The sequence below is a fragment of the Rhinolophus sinicus genome, chromosome 17 (assembly GCF_057876585.1).
Source record: "Rhinolophus sinicus isolate RSI-liver-muscle chromosome 17, RSI-T2T, whole genome shotgun sequence".
Taxonomy (NCBI): domain Eukaryota; kingdom Metazoa; phylum Chordata; class Mammalia; order Chiroptera; family Rhinolophidae; genus Rhinolophus; species Rhinolophus sinicus.
In genome coordinates, this window is record NC_142517.1 from 160,817,180 (window position 1) to 160,836,889 (window position 19,710).

At 36.8% G+C, this 19,710-nt stretch overlaps 2 protein-coding genes across 3 annotated transcripts in view; one reads left to right on the plus strand and one right to left on the minus strand.

Annotated features, from left to right (window-relative positions):
• The window catches only part of SLC25A12 (solute carrier family 25 member 12), a 161,587-nt gene that overhangs the window by 121,330 nt on the left and 20,547 nt on the right, over positions 1–19,710 (minus strand). The window lies entirely within an intron of this gene.
• The window catches only part of HAT1 (histone acetyltransferase 1), a 45,321-nt gene that overhangs the window by 20,862 nt on the left and 4,749 nt on the right, over positions 1–19,710 (plus strand). For both annotated transcript variants that reach the window (XM_019727432.3, XM_088794616.1), the window contains exons 5-10: positions 5,709–5,888; positions 6,159–6,280; positions 6,780–6,884; positions 7,207–7,313; positions 11,884–12,035; positions 18,064–18,180. In XM_019727432.3, the coding sequence (XP_019582991.1) occupies positions 5,709–5,888; positions 6,159–6,280; positions 6,780–6,884; positions 7,207–7,313; positions 11,884–12,035; positions 18,064–18,180 (783 nt within the window). The remainder of the gene's footprint in view (positions 1–5,708; positions 5,889–6,158; positions 6,281–6,779; positions 6,885–7,206; positions 7,314–11,883; positions 12,036–18,063; positions 18,181–19,710) is intronic.

Below are 19,710 nucleotides of genomic sequence, written 5' to 3' on the forward strand. Positions count from 1 at the left end.
AAAGAAGGGATAGTGGATGTGGGGGGAATGGGCTTACTTCTTACATCTCAGTTTGCAGTAAGAATGTTCATTCCACAGTGCCTTCTGTTTTCTTGATGCTGGAGATATAGTTGCAATCAACAAAGTTGCTGGTCTCATAGAGCTTATAGAGGAGCCAAGAGGAACAATCAGTAAACAAATACTAAATAAACAGATGAAATTCAGGTAGTGTTATAAAGAAACATTTTGCTGGTTTCTGAATGAAGGGGAGCCAGCCGTATTACAATCTGAGGGAAGAGTTTAAGTCAGCAAAGGGACAAGCGTATGCAAAGGCCCTGAAACGAGAACACTCAACATTTTCATAGTCCAGGAAGATGACCATCGTTATAAATCATTGTCGTGATGGAAAGAAGGGTAGGAAATGGTTGAAGAGCGTGACAAAACTAGATGGTGTGGGGTAAGAATAGCTGATAGCCTTTAGTTTTAAGTCGTTAGGGGTCATATGAAATGGTTTATATTTTTAAGGTGATTCTGGCTGCTATGCAGAGAAAACACTGTAGGGGGCAAGAGTGAAAGAAGGGAGAACAGAACATTACAGTGATGTAGACAACACTGCTTTTAAGTGTCTGATTGAAGATATATTTTGGAGGTAGAGCCAGCAGGATTTGCTGTTGAGTGAAATGTGATGGAAGAGGGAAAAGAGGAACAAGGAGGACCCCATTGCTTAGCAATAGTGGCACTGTTAACTGAAATGGGTAAGATTGGAATAGGTTTAGGGGGTGAAAATTAAGATTTTTGTTTTACAGATGTTAAGTTTGAGACTGTTACGTACCATATTTGAGATTTTGCAGACAATACTTGGTAGCATTTTTGCATATGAAAAATACACCCTTTTGGATGGTCAGAAACCATAGCAAATCTGCTTAGAAGAAGTTTGCTTAGAATTTTGCCATTACATGAATCTTTCATTATTCAGCCTTTTTCTTTTCCAAGCTGAGTTCTCCAGTTGCACCTAAAATCTTTAGTCACAATTAAGATGCCTGTAAAACATTTCCATGAGCTATCATTTTTAAAGGCAACATAGTTATTCTGAATTTTACAGTACAATAAACTTGGTTATTCAGACACTGATAGTTTGTTCATCTATGGTTGTCCCTGACCTTTGCTTTTATCAATACCTCCTGCCCTCTTGAAGTAATTTCGTTGCTTTTTAGTGAAAGGGTTTGTTACTAAGATTATTCAGTCTTGTTAATTGCTAATGTTTCTGGGAAAGGTTTGGTAGAGGAAGTTGAAATACCTGGATGCGTAAGGTTTGTATTATCTGTGATTGTCAATCATCTATTTTATCCTTGTCTCCCATTAATGTGGATTGAATTTGAGAGTAGATGAGAGCAGACATGAATTTTTTTTTCTAGATTCTTTAGCCTCTTGTAGAAAAACCCTGTGTATTTACAAAAATGTAATCTTGGGGAAATAAAAAATAATCTTTGTTAACTAATAATATTTCACTATACATTCTTTTTAAAGATTTTATTGGGGAAGGGGAACAGGACTTTATTGGGGAACAGTGTGTACTTCCAGGCCTTTTTTGCAAGTCAAGTTGTTGTCCTTTCAGTCTTAATTGTGGAGGGCGCAGCTCAGCTCCAGGTCCAGTTGCCGTTTCTAGTTGCAGGGAGCCCACGTCCCTTGCGGGAGTCGAACCGGCAACCTTGTGGTTGAGAGCCCGCGCTCCAACCAACTGAACCATCCGGGAAGCAGCTCAGCTCAAGGTTCCGTGTTCAATCTTAGTTGCAGGGGGCGGAGCCCACTGGCCCATGTGGGAATCGAACCGGGAGCCTTCAGAGTTAGGAGCATGGAGCTCCAACCGCCTGAGCCACCAGGCCGGCCCCCTTCACTATACGTTTTTTGATAATTGTGACAGTGTTCTTTGAGTAATACTTTTATGAAACAAAATCGCATCAATTTTGTTAAAGCTTTATGATATTTCATTAATTATATAGAAATTTTTAAAATTATATATTGAGATTTAAAATTATAAAGATTTTTATCTTGGATTTTGTTTATAAGTTCACAGAGCAAAACACTAATGCAATATAAACAAACATCATACAACCTTTGTTTTTCCAGTAGTGAAAAAGTCACACTATTAATTTCACTAATAATCAAATGTCTACAGCTTAAATATTGTCAGAGAATTTAAAATTGAGCAAATTAAGCAGATAAAGAAATTTTTTTTGCTTTTTATAGCATATCTTGGGGATTCTTAAAATTACAGTTAATGTTAAGTCTCTCCCGCTTAAGCCAAGTAAGGGACAGCAAGGACCACCTACTTAACATGCCTTTAAAATTGCTGTTTCAAAAGTAGCTCACCACAGACAAATTTAGACAAATAGTGCTGTTTAGGTTAAGACACTAAAGAGGTACAGCAGGTCCTGGAATACTGTGTCTGTGTTCAACATTGTTATAATGTTTATGATATGCTGTGGGAGCTTAACTCATGTTTATATCAATTAGCCTGTGGTAACATTGGTTTCGTTATATATCATTTCACTTAAAGTCACAGAACCTGTCAATGACCTTAAGTGAGGACTTACTGTAATTTGGTTTTCAAATGTGTATAAATACAAATGTAAGTGTAAACATTTATATTATAGCTACCAGTTATTCTCAGGCACATTGTTTTATGCAGTGATGAGGAAAAGCAAAAATTGCTTTATGGGAACATCTTATGTGTAAAGTATAGAACTGGAAGTTGAAATGAACATAATGAGAGAGTATACAATATAAAACATTTCATCATAATTCACTTAACATAAGACCTAAATAGAATAGTTACTTTTATGCTTTCCTTTTTAAAGAAATATTGCCAAACCTAGAATTCAGAACTTGGTGTCACATTAGGAAAACATTTGTAAGGCATGTCTTTATTAATTAAATATATCAGGTTTTATTCTGGACTCTTGATCGATTCAGTTTAATTTCTTATGCTTTCTACAACATTACTTTTGCATAATTTTAATTGAAGATTAGAATAATAATATTCAAGGTAGGGAAGTTTTCAGTGATCTTCAGAAATGAAATCTAAACTTTAGCAAGAATCATTGGAATTAAAGGTTTCAGTTAATCTTTAATTCTACATTCAACTAAAAACGATTAGATGGGGTTTTTCTGTAGTGATGATTTTATTATCTGGCCAGTAATCCAATATGAAAAATGAATGTTTAACTGAACTAAAATATATTTATTCTTTTAGAAAAGAGTACAGCTCTCTAGACATGGTGATTATAGAATTTTTTTTCCTAAAGCAGAATCCATTTAATAGAGAAATGCAAACACTTTCCTTTAGTGAAGCAAAGTTCTGAATTATAGATTTGAAGAGCTATTTGGTTTTATGTTATGTATGTTACGTAATATATCAGATATACATTTTTCTCTAACCTATTACAAATAACAGATTTTTTGTTTTTAAACTTAGCCTTTTATTCCCCTGTAAAAGTTACTAAAGCAATGTGTAGAATTGCCCAGAGCAAAGTATTTTATTTGAAGATATTTATTACAATAAACAGGTGTCCTTTGAAGGTGGAAATTTAAACATTAACTTCTTTCAACTTTGTTGAGCTCAAAACTTTGAGTTGCTGTCTTCCACCAGAATTGCTACTTGAATCTTAGGCGTTTCTAAGAAATCTTTGAAGTACATTTGATGCAAGATATGTGAAGTTATTTGATCACGTTTTGCATTGCCTTGCTGAGAAGATAGGATATTGGAAAAGTTTTTAAAAGTTAAAATTATATACACTAAATTCCTTGAAGTGTTTTCTTTTAAATTGATAGATTGTAGGGGTGGCTGGTTAGCTCAGTTGGTTAGCATGGTGCTGATAACACCAGGTTGCCGGTTCGATCCCCACATGGGCCACTGTGAGCTGCGCCCTCCTTAAAAAAAATAAAATTTAATAAATAAATAAAACTGATAGAATATAAACCTCTTTAAGTAGTGTTTCTTGACTTTTTTTAACTTGAAATAAAATTATGCTGCTTCACCCATCACTACTCCAGATTTTAATTGCCACGCAACAGACCTATTAAAACTATCCCCTATTATTACAATTTCCTCTTGTGATTATTGAAATTGTACAGATTCTGTAAAACATGCTTACGATGGTCTCTTCACATTAGATAGCAGTTTCAAGGAGAACTGTTTTTCAAATAGTACTTTAAAAATAAGCAAAAATAATCTTATCAAATGCAGTTTATTTGATCTTGAGTATGAATGGATTGCAAGGACTGGTGTACATATTAAAAATAAACTGTTGGGCAAAATGTTGAAGAGCTGTTAAATTATAGCTCCTTTTTTATAGCTATAAACAAGTTATATATAAATGTTGGTGGTACCAAAGGCACTGAAAATAAAACTTGTTTGTGATAAACTCCATCCTTGGTTCTCTATCCTAAAATGTAACTGAATGATAATAAAGTGCTATTCATCTGCAGGTGCATTGCTTCTACTTAGTTAAAAGATGGTTGAAAGGACAGGAATTAGTAGCATGTTGTATTAGCCTTTTGTAGTGTATTTTGTCCTAAGCATCTTAATTTCCCTGTTTTGAATGCTAAGTAGCAAGGGTCTTGGTTTAGAACTAATACCCATCATGCATGTAAACGGTATGAAAGAGCTGCTTAGTAAGTTAACACAAAGTGTTCTTGTGTCAGTCCTTGTGGAAATAGATACAATACAAACATTACAGCTGAACTCACGGCAAACTCCATTAAGTAAAAACCTGGCCTCATTGTTCAGGAAAAAGTTCGAATAGAATGCAAGCTCATTTTGTTGAATGTAATGTCAGGCTTTTAGGGACTGTATTGAGGGATAAGGTTTTGTTAAGTTGAGACCAATTCATTAAGTTTTATTGCCTGGTGAGAAGCAGTAATACTTTATTGTAAGACTTCATCAAATATTCATGGTTAAAGAGAAGTAGTAAATGTATTCAATCAAGTGGTCTTTTGGGGTTTTGAAAAGGATTATGAAGTCTGCTCAGCTGATAGTTTTAACATTCATTGAGGTTGTTTAACAAGTGTATTTTTAATCTCTGAGTTTAATTTTGTTGTCCAGGCTTGTCTCTTTTTACTGTCACAAATCCATGTCTTTAAAAACTGTGTCACATTGTAGGTATGAGTGGATAATATATCCATTCATACAATTTATGTATTTTCTAAGTGGGAATAGTTTTCAATTTATCTTAATTTTGAGTTTGGTATATGAGGGAATTATGATCTGTCTACTTGTTTGCGAGATTGTTACTCCTTTAGTCAGACTCTGGCCTCACCTCTGCTGCTGGTGATCTTTTCCTGTCTTGGATAATATGGTCTCCTTGACATACATTAAATAATAAGCAGCCTTTTGTTTTGGCCCATTCAAGTTGTGCTGAAGGGATATAGTCAGCATTTTCTACATGATGTTAGCATTGCTCCCATTCCTGCACTTGATTTCAGGCTATACCTGCCTCCTCTTTTGTATTTCTGTGTTATGCTTATGCTCATTTCAGATTTGTGTGGCAGTATCTTGTGCACATGAAACTCATCCTTTTCCACTTCACTACATACTTCTTTAGTTTAATTGTGAACTGAAGTTTTATGATTTTTATGGTTTTGTCCATTTCAAAGAAATTATGCATATTCAATTAAAGGTCAAATTTGTTATTAATTTTTTCTTACGTCCTTTAACCTCTATTCCTTAGGCAGATGATGTCGAGGGCAAAATTAGACAAATCATACCACCTGGCTTTTGTACAAACACGAATGATTTTCTTTCTTTGCTGGAAAAAGAAGTTGATTTCAAGCCATTTGGAACCTTACTCCATACATACTCTGTTCTAAGTCCAACAGGAGGAGAAAACTTTACCTTTCAAATATACAAGGTAATAAATCTAAATTTTCTTGGATAAAAATACTCCATATACCTGAAATCTATGTGCTATTTTGCTATGTTATTTTCAGTGATTTATTCTAACTTCAGGAAACAAATTTTTGTCAGCATTAAAAACGAAGATCTATTTTGTGTGTGTATCTGTGTACACATCTTACTCTGAGATTTCTAAACGTTTTCCCACAGAATTGTTTTGTATTCTGCACACTTTCACTTGCTTCTGTGATGAGTTTCACCTGACTTTTCCTGGCTTTTTCCCTAGGCTGACATGACATGTAGAGGCTTTCGAGAATATCATGAAAGGCTTCAGACCTTTTTGATGTGGTTTATTGAAACTGCTAGCTTTATTGACGTGGATGATGAAAGATGGCACTACTTTCTAGTGTAAGTACAGTTCTAAAGCAACAGTAGACCTTATTACCTCCACAAAGCCAGCGTTTTAATTTGGCGGTCCAATTATTGGGACAGTATAATGATATTTTTTCCAGGAAAGAAAAACTATTGTTTATGAGGCTTGAGTTTTCCTTCATTATGCTTTGGGAGACCTTGAGAATAGAGCTGAATTAAATGCTGTTGTCCGTTAGAGCCCTGAATGTAGGCTTAAACAGTAAAATGAGCTTTGCCTGTGTTTTCTTTTACTTGCCACCTATTCATCTTTATAATAGGCAAGTGCACTGAAGTGATGTAAAGAGGTCTGATTTATCCAAGTTGCTGCACACCAATTAAGTGAATTGTACATTCAGAACATAGCAGGTGTACCCATTGGGCCCTCACAGAGTAGCTTGCTGACACTGAAAATTCAGTCAGAGAATGGAAAAGAAAATGGACACTGCATGGGAGCGCGACTGTAATTGACCTGCTTGGCTTTCTGTTTTATCTGCAGATTTGAGAAGTATAATAAGGATGGAGCTACGCTCTTTGCGACCGTAGGCTACATGACAGTCTATAATTACTATGTGTACCCAGACAAAACCCGGCCACGTGTAAGGTAATTGGCAGTATAACACGTGCCTTGTCTTTTATTTCAGAAGAAGGAACTGCTGAAGTTTCCAATACTTGTTATAGTAGTGTTGATTTGTTTTAAAAAATCACCATTATTCATTGGCTATGTACTGATTTATTTCTTTGTTCCCATGGAAACTGAGGAAGATTAAGCCAATTTTGAGTATCTCAGTAATTTTTGGATTTCTTGACGGTTGATTGAAAAAAGTCACACAGACTTTAAAATGCTCATAATACCTTAGTGATTTGCAATTTTTAAACTGGTCATGTTGTGATATTTTAATTTTAGAATCATTTCTTTACTGTAGTCAGATGCTGATACTGACTCCATTTCAAGGTCAAGGCCATGGTGCTCAACTTCTTGAAACAGTTCATAGATACTACATTGCATCTCCTTCTGTTCTTGATATTACAGGTATGTAAATTTTGATTTGTTACCGAAAGAGCCTTTCTAAAACATCTTTACTGATTGATTTTGTTTTTGTCAGAGATAACTATTCTGTTTTAAATAGCAGCATCGTCTTGGGGTCTTTTTGGAACTATCTCAAGGTGGCTTAAGATTATATTTTAAATCATAAGCTTTTGTGGTATTGGATTGCTTCTCTAAGTATGAAGTGATTGAGCAAATTGAAGATAATGAACTGAATATGCATTGGGAAATCTTGGTCAGGCATGAATATGTTGCAAGTGTGGTATGCCTTATTTGTTCAGTTTATTTAGCAAACAGTTGCATTGCTCAGAGACCATGCTCTAATTTTCATGTAGGGGCAAGATATTCTAAACTTAGGAAAAACAGCCTAGGTAAGTAGTACATGGGTAGAAAACAAATTTCTTAAAGTATGTGTTTTATATTCTGAAAATGCATGCCTTCACAACAATAGTTTATAAGGTGAAATGTGGGCTTATTTGTTTTGAAAATATCTTTCAATATGAATTAGCTATAGAAGTGGTAATATGAATAGGATGCTTAGAAGAAGGAAAGAGACTACTCTTTGAATGCAAAAGTCATCATTTGATGGAGTTACAGATGATAATATGTAAACATGTGAGCTACCAAAGAACCAAAGTGGTCCAAGGAACATTTATGTTGTCATTATTTTCTTGCCCTTGAGTAACGCTGTTTCAAATTTGTTACTCAAAGTTGTTGATTAAACTGAAAGTCACCTTTTTCCCCCCCAGGAAAACCACTATACCAGTATTTACATCCAAATTAGGTGTTATATTTTATTCTATGAGTTTGAATACATGTTTGTTTTTAAAGCTACAATGCGTAATACACATAAAAATGTTAACCTATTAAAAAATGTTATTTTGGAATTTTATTTTATCAATTTGTTTAAAGGCATCAAAAAATATACTGGATATGGGACTAGAATATACATACTGGATGTGGAACTAGAAACCAAAGCATATAAAGTTACTCCAAAACATTTGGTCCTATAGATTAATAAATTGGAGGAAAAGCATGTTGTTTTTAAAAGGGAATTCCATGTTTAGAGAGTTGAATTATCTTTTCATCTGACTTTCCTGCTACTGTGATATGTTTTGGAGGCCTGGGATATAAAGAAGTCATTACTAAAGTTAGTTAATATCAAAAGTTATAAATTATTTGTGACACCTTCACTAGCTTAATGACTTGTAAAATTATAGAAACATAATACAAATGATAGCACTTCTTTTTAGCTAAACTGAAAATGGTTTAGTTTCTGTTTACTTACAGAACTTGGACTTGGTGCTGCATGAAAGGACACTTTTTTGGTGATTTTAATCTGGAGATGTAGCGTTCACATAAATAGTCTTTGTCGTCTCTAGTGTGTAATGTGCCAGCAGGGGTTGTTTCTGTGAAGCCTCTTAACCACTTTCTTCTGTCTGCTCCAACCAATAAAGTCCTTGATACTTAGCACCAATTAGCAGATAAAGAACTTTATTTCTTAAATCTCAGTGAAGAGTCATCAATAATAGTAGCCTTTATTCATTGCAAACTGAAGTCTCTAAAGAGAAAAGGCTAAACATGCTAAAGGATTTCTGAATTTGAAAACGGGTATCAGCCTTTATTTTCAGCATTAACATTTGTCATTATTATAAATTACTAAAAATGCCTGATCAGCTGTTCTCATTAAGATATTTCTCTTAGATTTCCATTCCCAGTCCTTTTAAAAAAACGGGAATTTTCTGTTCTTTAGTCATTTTAATCTCCATTATTTTATATATTTTTCTTAACTTTGTGGATCTTTTACAGCCTCTGAATTTCCCTTTGCACCAGGATATTCTTTATATTGAGATGGCCTTTTGCTTACTTGACATAAAGCGAGATACAGTGATAATAAAACTTACCATCAATGGCCTATGTTACAGGATAAATAGGTGTTTATGATGTAATTGCCACCCATTTTCTTTTTTTAGCACTTGATATAAAAGTAAAATACTGGAAGACAATTCTTAATATCATGTACATCTTCCTTTTGAGGATGTCAGTATCCTAAGATATATAACATTTAAATACATCTCAGTTGTGTGATTTTATAAATAGAATCAATGATTTGTTTCTTTCAGAATTATGAAGAGAGTTGTATTTGGCAATAGAAATGTTTTCATATTGCTTGGGTACATACCTAGGAGTAGAAATTGTAGAAAATCTGGTGACTGTTTGACCACCACACTCTTTTCCAAAGTGACTGTGCCATTTTATATTTCTATCAGCAGTATAGAGGGTTTCAGTTTCTCCACACCATCATCAGTACTTGTTGACTGTCTTTTTTATTCTAGTCATCCTAGTGGACATGAAATGGTATTTTATTATTTTGATTGGGGTTGTCCTGTGGCTAGTGAGTGATGTGCTTGTCCGTTTATATATCTTGAGAACTATTTAGATCCTTTGCCCATTTTTAAAATTGGGTTGTTTGTCTTTTTCTTACTGAATTATAAAAGTTTTTATATTAAAATTTTGGATACAAGTCTCATCATATATGTGACTTGCCGATATTTTCTGTCATTCTGTGGGTTGTGTTTTCATTTTCTTAATGGTATCATTTGCAGCACAAAAATTTTTAATTTTTATATAGCCCAGTTTATCAATTTTTTCTCCTGTCTCTTATGCTTTTGGTTCTATTATCTAAGAAATCATTGCCTAACCAAAAGTCATGAAGATTAACTCCTATGTTTTCTTCTAGGAGTTTTACAGTTTTACCTCTTACATTTAGGTCTGTGATCCATTTTGAGTCAATTTTTGTATATGGTGTGAGGAAAGGGTTCAGCTTCATTCTTTGGTTTTGGAGATCCCTTTGTCCAAGTACCATTTGTTAAAAGAATATTCTTTCCCTCATTGAATTGTCTTGGCACCCTTCTCAAAAATTAATCAACCATGAACTATGGGTTTATTTTTAATTCTCAGTGCATTTCCACTGATCTATTAAGTAGACAATTAAGTTCGAGAACTCATCCTAGAAAAAATGCTACATACCTCTTTGTTGAATATCACCATGGTCACCTTTGAAGTACTCCCCTTGGGAAACTGTGCACCAATGCCAGCGCCTAGTCCACCCTTCAAAGCAATTTTGGAACTCTTTTTCTGGAATGGGTATCAGAGCTGTCATCATATTATCCTTGATGTCCTGAGTGTCATCAAAATGTCTTCCTTTCAATATTTCCTTTATCTTCGGGTAAAGAAAGAAGTCGTTGGGGGTCAGATCAGGTGAGTAGGGAGGGTGTTCCAATACAGTTATTTGTTTACTGGCTAAAAACTCCCTCACAGACAGTGCCATGTGAGCTGGTGCACTGGCGTGATGCAAGAGCCACGAATTGTTGGCAAAAAGTTCAGGTCATCTAACTTTTTCATGGAGCCTTTTTCAGCACTTTCAGGTAGTAAGTTTGGTTAACTATTTGTCCAGTTGGTACAAATTCATAATGAATAATCCCTCTGATATCAAAAAAGGTTAGTAATATTGTTGCAACAAATTCATGAACTTGTCAGACCTGGTACATGTCTATCCTTATAGCAGTACCACACCATCTTGATTAATGTAGCTTTGTAGTAAGTTTTAAAATCAGGAAATGGGAGTCCTCTAACTTTTGTTCTTTTTCAAGATTGTATTGGCTATTCTGGGTTCCTTGCATATCTATATGAATTTTAGGATGACCTTGTTAATTTTGCAACAGAAAAAGCCAGCTAGGATTTTGATACGGATTGCATTGAATAGTTTGTAGATTATTGATATCGTAACAATATTAAGTCTTATGATCCATGCGCTAGCTCAAACTTTAATATTTGTTGTTTCAAGCTTTCTACTGACACAAAAGGAAGGCTTAGAGAAGTGAGGTGACTTGCCCAACATCCTACATCTATGAATGACAACTGGGACTCAAACTCATTTTTCTGATTGTGCAGTGTGCTTTCTACCATCATGTTTTGATGTTTTCCTTGTCTACTACTTAGTCTAATGTAAATAACATAGACAAACATGAAAGGAAATTTATGCTTCAGGTGCAATGAAGAAAGGATCAAAATCATATTCTCTAAAAAAAATTTGCTTGAAGATTTTTTCTTAATTAGGTAAAGAAGTATAGCAGACTATAAAGGTTATTGGATTAAAGTAAGGAATCTAGAATCCTTAGCTATCAAAAAATACTTGTGTTTGGAACTTATTATCCAAATTTGAATCTCTTGTTTATGTAACTGCTTTAATTGAAAATAAACGTAAGGTACATATGATCACATACCAGTCAAAAAGTTTATATTTGAAAGGAGTAGCTCTAAGTCACAAATAACATATCTTTGTGCAAAAGGATTACACCTATAATTTTATTTGGCAAAGATAATAGTGCTATTATTTGATTTATAAGGAATAACCCTTTCACATTGTAACTTTTGTGTATGTATAATTGTTTTAAGAATGTTTGCCTTTCTAGCCTAACATGTATATTGAGATTGCAAGTGATGAAGAAATTATGTTGGGTAAGGGAAATGTTATTCTCCTTTATTTCTTCAGCGGAAGATCCATCCAAAAGCTATGTGAAATTACGAGACTTTGTGCTTGTGAAGCTTTGTCAAGATTTGCCTTGTTTTTCCCGGGAAAAGTTAATGCAAGGATTCAATGAAGATATGGCAATAGAGGCACAACAGAAGTTCAAAATAAATAAGGTATTTTTATTCTGTAGGAGGAAACCATTTAAGTTTTCAAGTTTCTTTTTTAAATACATTACTTCAACATTGCAAATACATTAAGAATACAAGTGTGGGAAGTAGCAGTTGTTAAAAGTATAGGCCCTACAGCCAGATTGCCTGGGTTCAGATACGGCTTCACCACTTGCTCTGTGACTCGGGGCAATTTAGTTTATCTCCTGTGCCTCCTTAATAGAATGGGAGGGTGATTGATTTCATGACTATTAAGTGTAACAAGCAGAACAAGGATGGGTAAGAAGATCTTATTTTTGCTTCTTAAGAAAATGTTTAAGTTGGTAAAGTCGTTAATAATCCTTGGAGATAGTATTGGTGGGAAGAAGGGTTGGAATAAAACACTTAACTTTCACTTTGTATACTTCTATATATCTATTGGAATTTTAAAGTAGTAAGTACCTTAAGATAGGTACAGAAAAAAATAGTATGGGAGTTGAGAGGAGGGGATTTATTTACATAAGCAAAAGCATCCGAGTATTTCATGAGAGGGATGTGTTTGATCTAAACCTTGAAGAATAGGTAGGATTTGGATTACGAAAGTATGTGGAATGAAGGGTATCCAGTAACAAGGACTATCACTTGATACTACTGACCTCCCCTTGGGGTCTAAGGCACTGCAGTTCGTGGTTTTCCACTTACAACTGTGATCATCTTTTTTGAGATACTTTCACTGGCTTCTGGTCTTCTGTATACTCCCGAAATGTGATTCTTTTCCCAGAGTTCCTTATACTGTGCTCATTTCTTCTCATGCTATTTATTCTACCTGGGAGATCTCTTCTAAACCTCCAATCCATATTTTCCTCCTGAGTTCCAAAACTATACTGATCACTGACCTTCGACAAACAACTCACTTTGAACTAAAACTTTCCTTCCATTTTTCCCCTGCGTTAAAACACTAATTGCTTCCTGCCTTTAAGATAAAATGTTTTAGAAATAATTGATATCACCAGACTGTATTAAACCTTTATTAATGATAATTTATTTAATAGCTCAGCTTTCAAAAGAAAGGGAATACAAACATGCTTTTTAAATCATACTTTTTTTAAAATTAAAGTTTATTGTGGTGACAATTGTCAGTCAAGTTACAATACTTTTTTTTTAATGATGCTTTTTTTTTCCTTAAAGAAATTGAAGCTTTTTAGTATGTCACACAGAACCCATCATAATCATCACCCTGCCTACCTTTCTAGCCTCAGCGTCCTACCACTTTCCTACGTACTCTGACTTTGCTGAACCTGTTGCCATTTCCCAGCTATGCTACATCTTTCTTCTTTTTTTTTTTTAATTAGTGTCTTCTCTCTTTTTTTTTTTTTTTTTTAATTAAACTTTTATTTATTTGAAGGGGAACAGGACTCCATTGGGGAACAGTGTGCACTTCCAGGACTTTTCTCCAAGTCAAGTTGTTGTCCTTTCAATCTTAGCTGTGGAGGGTTCTGTTCAGCTTCAAGTTGTTGTTCTTTCAGTCTTAGTTGTGGAGGGCGCAGCTCAGCTCCAGGTCCAGCCGCCGTTGCCAGTTGCAGGGGGCACAGCCCACCATCCCTTGCGGGAGTCGAACCGGCAACCTTGTGGTTGAGAGGACGCGCTCCAACCAACTGAGCCATCCGGGAGCTCAGCGGCAGCTCAGCTCAAGGTGCCGTGTTCAATCTTAGTTACAGGGGGCACTGCCCACCATCCCTTGTGGGAGTCAAGGAATTGAACTGGCAACCTTGCGCTCGAGAGCCCGCGCTCCAACCAACAACTGAGCCATCCGGGAGGCAGCTCAGCTCAAGGTGCCATGTTCAATCTTAGTTGCAGGGGGCAGAGCCCACCATCCCTTGCGGGACTCGAGGAATTGAACTGGCAACCTTGTGGTTGAGAGCCCACTGGCCCATGTGGGAATCGAACCGGCAGCCTTTGGAGTTAGGAGCACGGAGCTCTAACCGCCTGAGCCACCGGGCCAGCCCCATCTTTCTTCTTTTTATGTCCCTTTACATTTGTGTACTGTTGCCCTTGCCTTTGATACCCCTTTCTCCTGTTCCTCCATTTTTGCTTGGCCAAATAATACTCATTTCTTCAAGCTCAGCTCAGGTGTCCCTTCCAGAAAGTTCAAATACCATCTTCCCAACCTACCTGACCTCTCACCTGCCCCCAATAAATAGTTAAGTGAAACAACACAAACAGAAAAACTGTGGGCTACTCCTTTGTCTTCAGTGATACCAAAACTTCCTGATTGTCCTAATGTTTCTGTGGCTGTTTTTCTCTGTCCTCTGTCTGCCCTTTAATTGTCACTGTATTATAGGGTTCTGACCTCTCCCCACTTTTCCCCATGTATGCTTTCCCTGGGTAACCTTTACCAGTCTTATGGTTTTAACTCTTGCATATCTACTGATATTGCTTAAATTCTCACCCTTAGACTAGAATTTTCTTTAGATTTATATGTTCTGCTGCCTCCTAAATCTCTCCTAAGCTGTGAAAACTCACTGTCATGCCACCACACCCTTCTCCACAGCCAGTCTTTCCTCTTCTGTATTTCTAGAATCTTTGTTTCCGTAGTTTTCTTACTTGTGCTGTCTCAGTTCATGTCCTCATCATTTTCTGCCTGATTTAATAGCTCAGCTTCCTAATTGGTCTCCCTGCCCTTCTTTTTGATACCATTTCTGTGTAGCTGAGAGAATGCTTTATTTAAAACTTAAATTTGTGCACTCTGGTCACTCCCGCATTTCTGTCACCTACTAAATAAAAGCCCAGCTATTGAACCAGACTTTTGGTTTTGGTTTTTGTTTTTTAGTTTCAGGTGTACAAAGCAATGTAATAGTTAGACGTTTAAACCCCTCATAAAGTGATAATCCACCCCCCGGGCTACTACCCCTCTGACATCTTTATAGCTGTTACAATACCATCGAATATCTTCCCTATGCTGTATTCCACATCCCATGACTATATATACTTACACATTTAGTTATAGTTGACATTCAGTATTATTCTACTGCGGCTCTTCAGGTGTATAGTGCATTGGTCAGGCCTCCACACAGTCTGACATGATCCCCCTGATAAGTCCAGTGCCCACCTGGCACCTTACATGATCTTACAATACTGTTGATTATATTCCCCATACTGTATTAACTACCAATTTGTATTTCTTAATGCCCTCACCTTTTTCACCCTGCCCCCAACCCCATTCCCATCTGTCACCCAGATAGGTCTAGTACCTATCGAGCACCATACCTAGTTATTACAATATTGTTGACTATATTCCTTATGCTCTACCCTACATCCCCATGACTGCTATATAACACCCAATTTGTACTTCTTAATCCCTTCCCCTTTCACCCATCCTTAACCCCCCGCCCATCTTAAAGAAGTCCCTCTAAAATTCCTTGTAATACTGGTTTGGTGGTGATGAACTCCTTCAGCTTTTTCTTGTCTGGGAAGCTCCTTACCTGTCCTTCAATTCTAAATGAGACATGCTGGGTAGAGCAATCTTGGGTGTATGTCGCTGCTTTTCATCACTTGGAATATTTCCTGCCACTCCCTTCTTGCCTGCAAAGTTTCTGTTGAGAAATCAGCTGACAGTCTTATGGGGGCTCCCTTGTAGGTAACTAACTGCTTTTCTCCTGCTGCTTTAAAGATTCTTTCTTTGTATTTAAACTTTGGCATTTTAATTATGATGTGCCTTGGTGTTGGCCTCTTTGGGTTTCTCTTGTTTGGGACTCTCTATGTCCATTTCCTTTACCAGTTTAGGGAAGTTATGTCATTATTTCTTCAAATAGGTTTTCAATTCCTTGCTCTCTCTCTTCTCCTTCTGGAACCCCTGTAATGTAGATGTTGGTATGCTTGACATTGTCCCAGAGGACCCTTAAACTCTCCTCAATTTTTGGGATTCTTTTTTCTTGCTATTCTGGTTGGGTGTTTTCTGTTACCTTATCTTCTACATCGTTGGTTGGATCCTCTGCTTCATCTAATCTGTTGATTCCCTGTAATATATTCTTTGTTTCCATTAGTGTATTCTTTACTTCTGACTGGTTCTTTTTTATGGTTTCCATTTCCATTCTTATGAGATCATTGAGCATTCTTATCACCAGTATTTGGAACTCTGCATCTGATAGATTGCTTATCTCCGTTTCACTCAGTTCTTTTTCTGGAGCTTTGTTCTATTCTTTCATTTGGAGGATGTTTCTTTGTCTCCCCATTTTGGCTGCCTCTCTGTGTTTGTTTCTCTATATTAGGTGGGGCTGCTATGTCTTCCGGTCTTAGTAGAGTGGCCTTATGTAGTAGGTGTGCTATGCGGTTCAGCGGTGCAGTCTTTTTGGTCACATGAGTCATGTGCTCCAGGTCCGTCCCTTGTATGGGTGGTGTGTGCCTTCCTCTTGTAGTTGAGCCTTGGTTGATTGCACATCAATGTGAGGGACTGACCCTTTGGCTCACTGGTTGTGAAACTGGCCTTGACTACAGTGGAAGAGTTGTTGTAAGGGGGTGACCCTACAGAGCAGGAAGTGGCTCAGCAGGATTCTAGTACCTGCCCAATCCACCCCTTGGGTGTGTCATACTCGGAGACGGCTAGGTGATGCTCTAGCCAGTTTTGAAACTGACCACGGGGGCGCCAGCCCCAGGACTACCTTGGAGGGGATCTGCTGTAGGTCTACTTCAACCACAGCCCGTGCCCCACCTGGGGCCACCTAGCGGGAGCCAGAAAGAAATCTGCAGATGTCTCCACTTGTGCTGTGCTTGGGAGCGCCTTTGAGAGGCCAAGCTGTGAACCAAGGCCAGCTGCCACTAGTCCTGGCTTAGGGCTGCTCAGCCAGAGGTACCGGACACGCCCCAGCTAGATGCTTTTCTGGGTTCTGCGAACCTTTGAGAGACCCTAGGAAAGTGCAGCTTGAGCCATGGCACGCTGACTGCATGACAAAGCCACTGAAAGCAGGCTGGGTGTGCCTGAAAGTTGGGTGGGGCCAGGTCTCAAATTGCCAGAGTGGGGCGAACTGAACTGTGGAGACTCAGAAATGGCGGCCACCTGTGTTCACGTGCAGGGAAGGGAGAGGGAGGGCTCAACAAAGAAACAGTGGCCTCTGCCAGCTCCCCTGTCCAGGAGAAAGCTGCCTCTCCAGCCCCTGTCCCAAGCCAGACAACTCAGTTCCCCACCATTTGTCCTTGCTGCCTTTCCAGCTCCTGCCCCAGTACTGGAGCTCAGTGCGAATGATTCCACTGATGGGTAAGACCTTGCAGGATCCCTTTAAGAGGAGCACCTCTAAGTACAGCCACACTCAGTCTCAGTCACAGTGTCCACTGGTTTTCACAACCAGAAATTATTGGGAATTCTTTCCCCAGCACTGGAACCCTGCGCTGGGGTGGGGCAGGTATTTCTCCCTCCTTTAGGGGATGGGGGGGACCCCCCCACAGCCGAAATAGCCCTTCTTCCGCAAGTCCTTAGTTGAAGGTCTTCAGTTCAGCTTGATTTTAGGTGATTATCAATAATGGATTTGTAGATTTGTAATTTTGATGTGGTTGTGAGAAGGTAAACAGCGTTTACCTACTGCGCCATCTTGGTTGTCTTGAACCAGTTTTAAGGCTCTGTGCTCTTGCTCCAACCTCACTCGGTTTCTACACCTTGCTCTTCATTTTGTGCTCCATCAGTGTGAAGCTGTTCTTTTGCATGTGTGTGTTGTGTATGTGTGCACATACACACATACACGGTACCCTCCCTTCTTTCTGAAATCGCTTCCCTTTATGATTCAGCTCAGGAATCCCCCAGGAATCCTCTTCTAACATTTCTCCCATTCCCAGCTTATGCTACCATAATACCCTGTCATTAAATTAATAATACCTCAATTCATTGGTGCTACCCACTAAACTGTTAGGTCCTTGAGGACAGAGACTAACTTTTATTGCTTTTCATCTGGTACCTAGCACAATTTATGGACCATCACGTATTCAATATATCCTGTATTCTTTTAGGAAAGTGTCACTATTTTGTAATTTGAAGATGTTCATATTTTTCTTTCATTTCATTTATTAGCAACATGCTAGACGGGTTTACGAAATTCTTCGACTACTGGTAACTGATATGAGTGATGCTGAACAATACAGAAGCTATAGACTGGATATTAAAAGAAGATTAATTAGCCCGTATAAGGTAGGACTTCCAAGAATCTTAAACATGATATTTTTTTCCCTGTTTAAAACAGAAAAGTCTAGCGAATGCCAGTGTATGGGAGAGTCCAAATCATTTTGCTAAATTTAGTTTTACAAAAGTGAAAATATTCTTCCAGTCAGTTACGAGAATTCTCACTGTCATAATTTTCTAATGTAAGCTATAAATCTGTTTTCATTCACTTAAAGACTAATCCCAAGCATAGTTTACCCGTGGTTATTTTGTTTCTTTCATTTGTATGCCCCTTTAAAAAATCTGAATGTCCAGACTCTTCTTTAACAAATTATCTTGTTAGTTTTTTCTAAGTCTCTTATCTTCCCATTTGTCATATATATTCTGTTTGCCTTTGCTCTGGTCTTCCTAAATGTGGCCTTGGTTGCCATTTATAACCTCTATACTTTACCATAGCTGAATTTGCAACTTAGTTTTATTTACCTCTTATTTTTTTTAACATTCTTCCTTCTTTCCCTTTCACACACACCCCTTTTTTCCAACTCCCACATTTTCCTATAACTCAAATTTTATTTCCCCTCTTAGGAGGGGAAATAATGTATTTGGTTGGCCTCATCATCATTTGGCCTTTATTAAAGTAGATATTGTCCATGCCAACCTGTGTGAATGAGGATTTGCTATGATAGTTGCATCTGGGCAGTAAGCAGATGAGGGAGACTATTTGTTAATTTATTCAACAAATAATTATTGAGCACCTGACGTGTGGTTGCTGCATTTATATACACTATACTTGTAAGCTTATATAGCACAATAGCTGGGAACATAAATGATGACAAATCTGGATGTGTCTTCATACTTAAGGAGAATTTCCCAAATAAGGAGAAAGTAAATTAATTAATGAGTAAATAATATATCAAATACACATAGTTCTGATTTTGTATTAATTCAATTTTTATTTGTCACAGATTCTGCTTTATATAGCCAATCCTTTGAATATTGATGGTATATTGGGTCACACTATTCCTTGTTGAATCCCAACTCTTCTTTTACAGCATCTTGTGACTTTCATTGCAACTGTATTTCCTAATTTGTCACTGGAATTCTGTTCAAATACATAACATTCTGAATATAAAAATTATTCCCCCATGACTATAAATCATTATATGTTGAATTACTATATATAGATACATTTCTTTATAATGTCATTTCATTAAGCAATTCAGTGGACTGATTTTCGTCTTAACTATTTGATGTTTATCAATTCAGAAACATCAGAAAATTGGTAGAAATGATATTTTCCAAAGGTTTTGATCTTTAATAATTTGTTAGCTAGAAATTTTCTTTATAATAAAATTTGGGCATATAGAACAGTATAGATGTTATCATGACAACATTTAAAAGTATTAAAACTTTTTAGTACAGTAAAATAATTTATTGGATTATGCATCTCAGATATTTATGTGACATTTCATATAGGCAGACTAGCAAATTAAAGATGAATTCTGAGAGTAAATAGTAGTCATGAAGTTATGGCAAATAATGGGAATTTCTGTAGTTCAT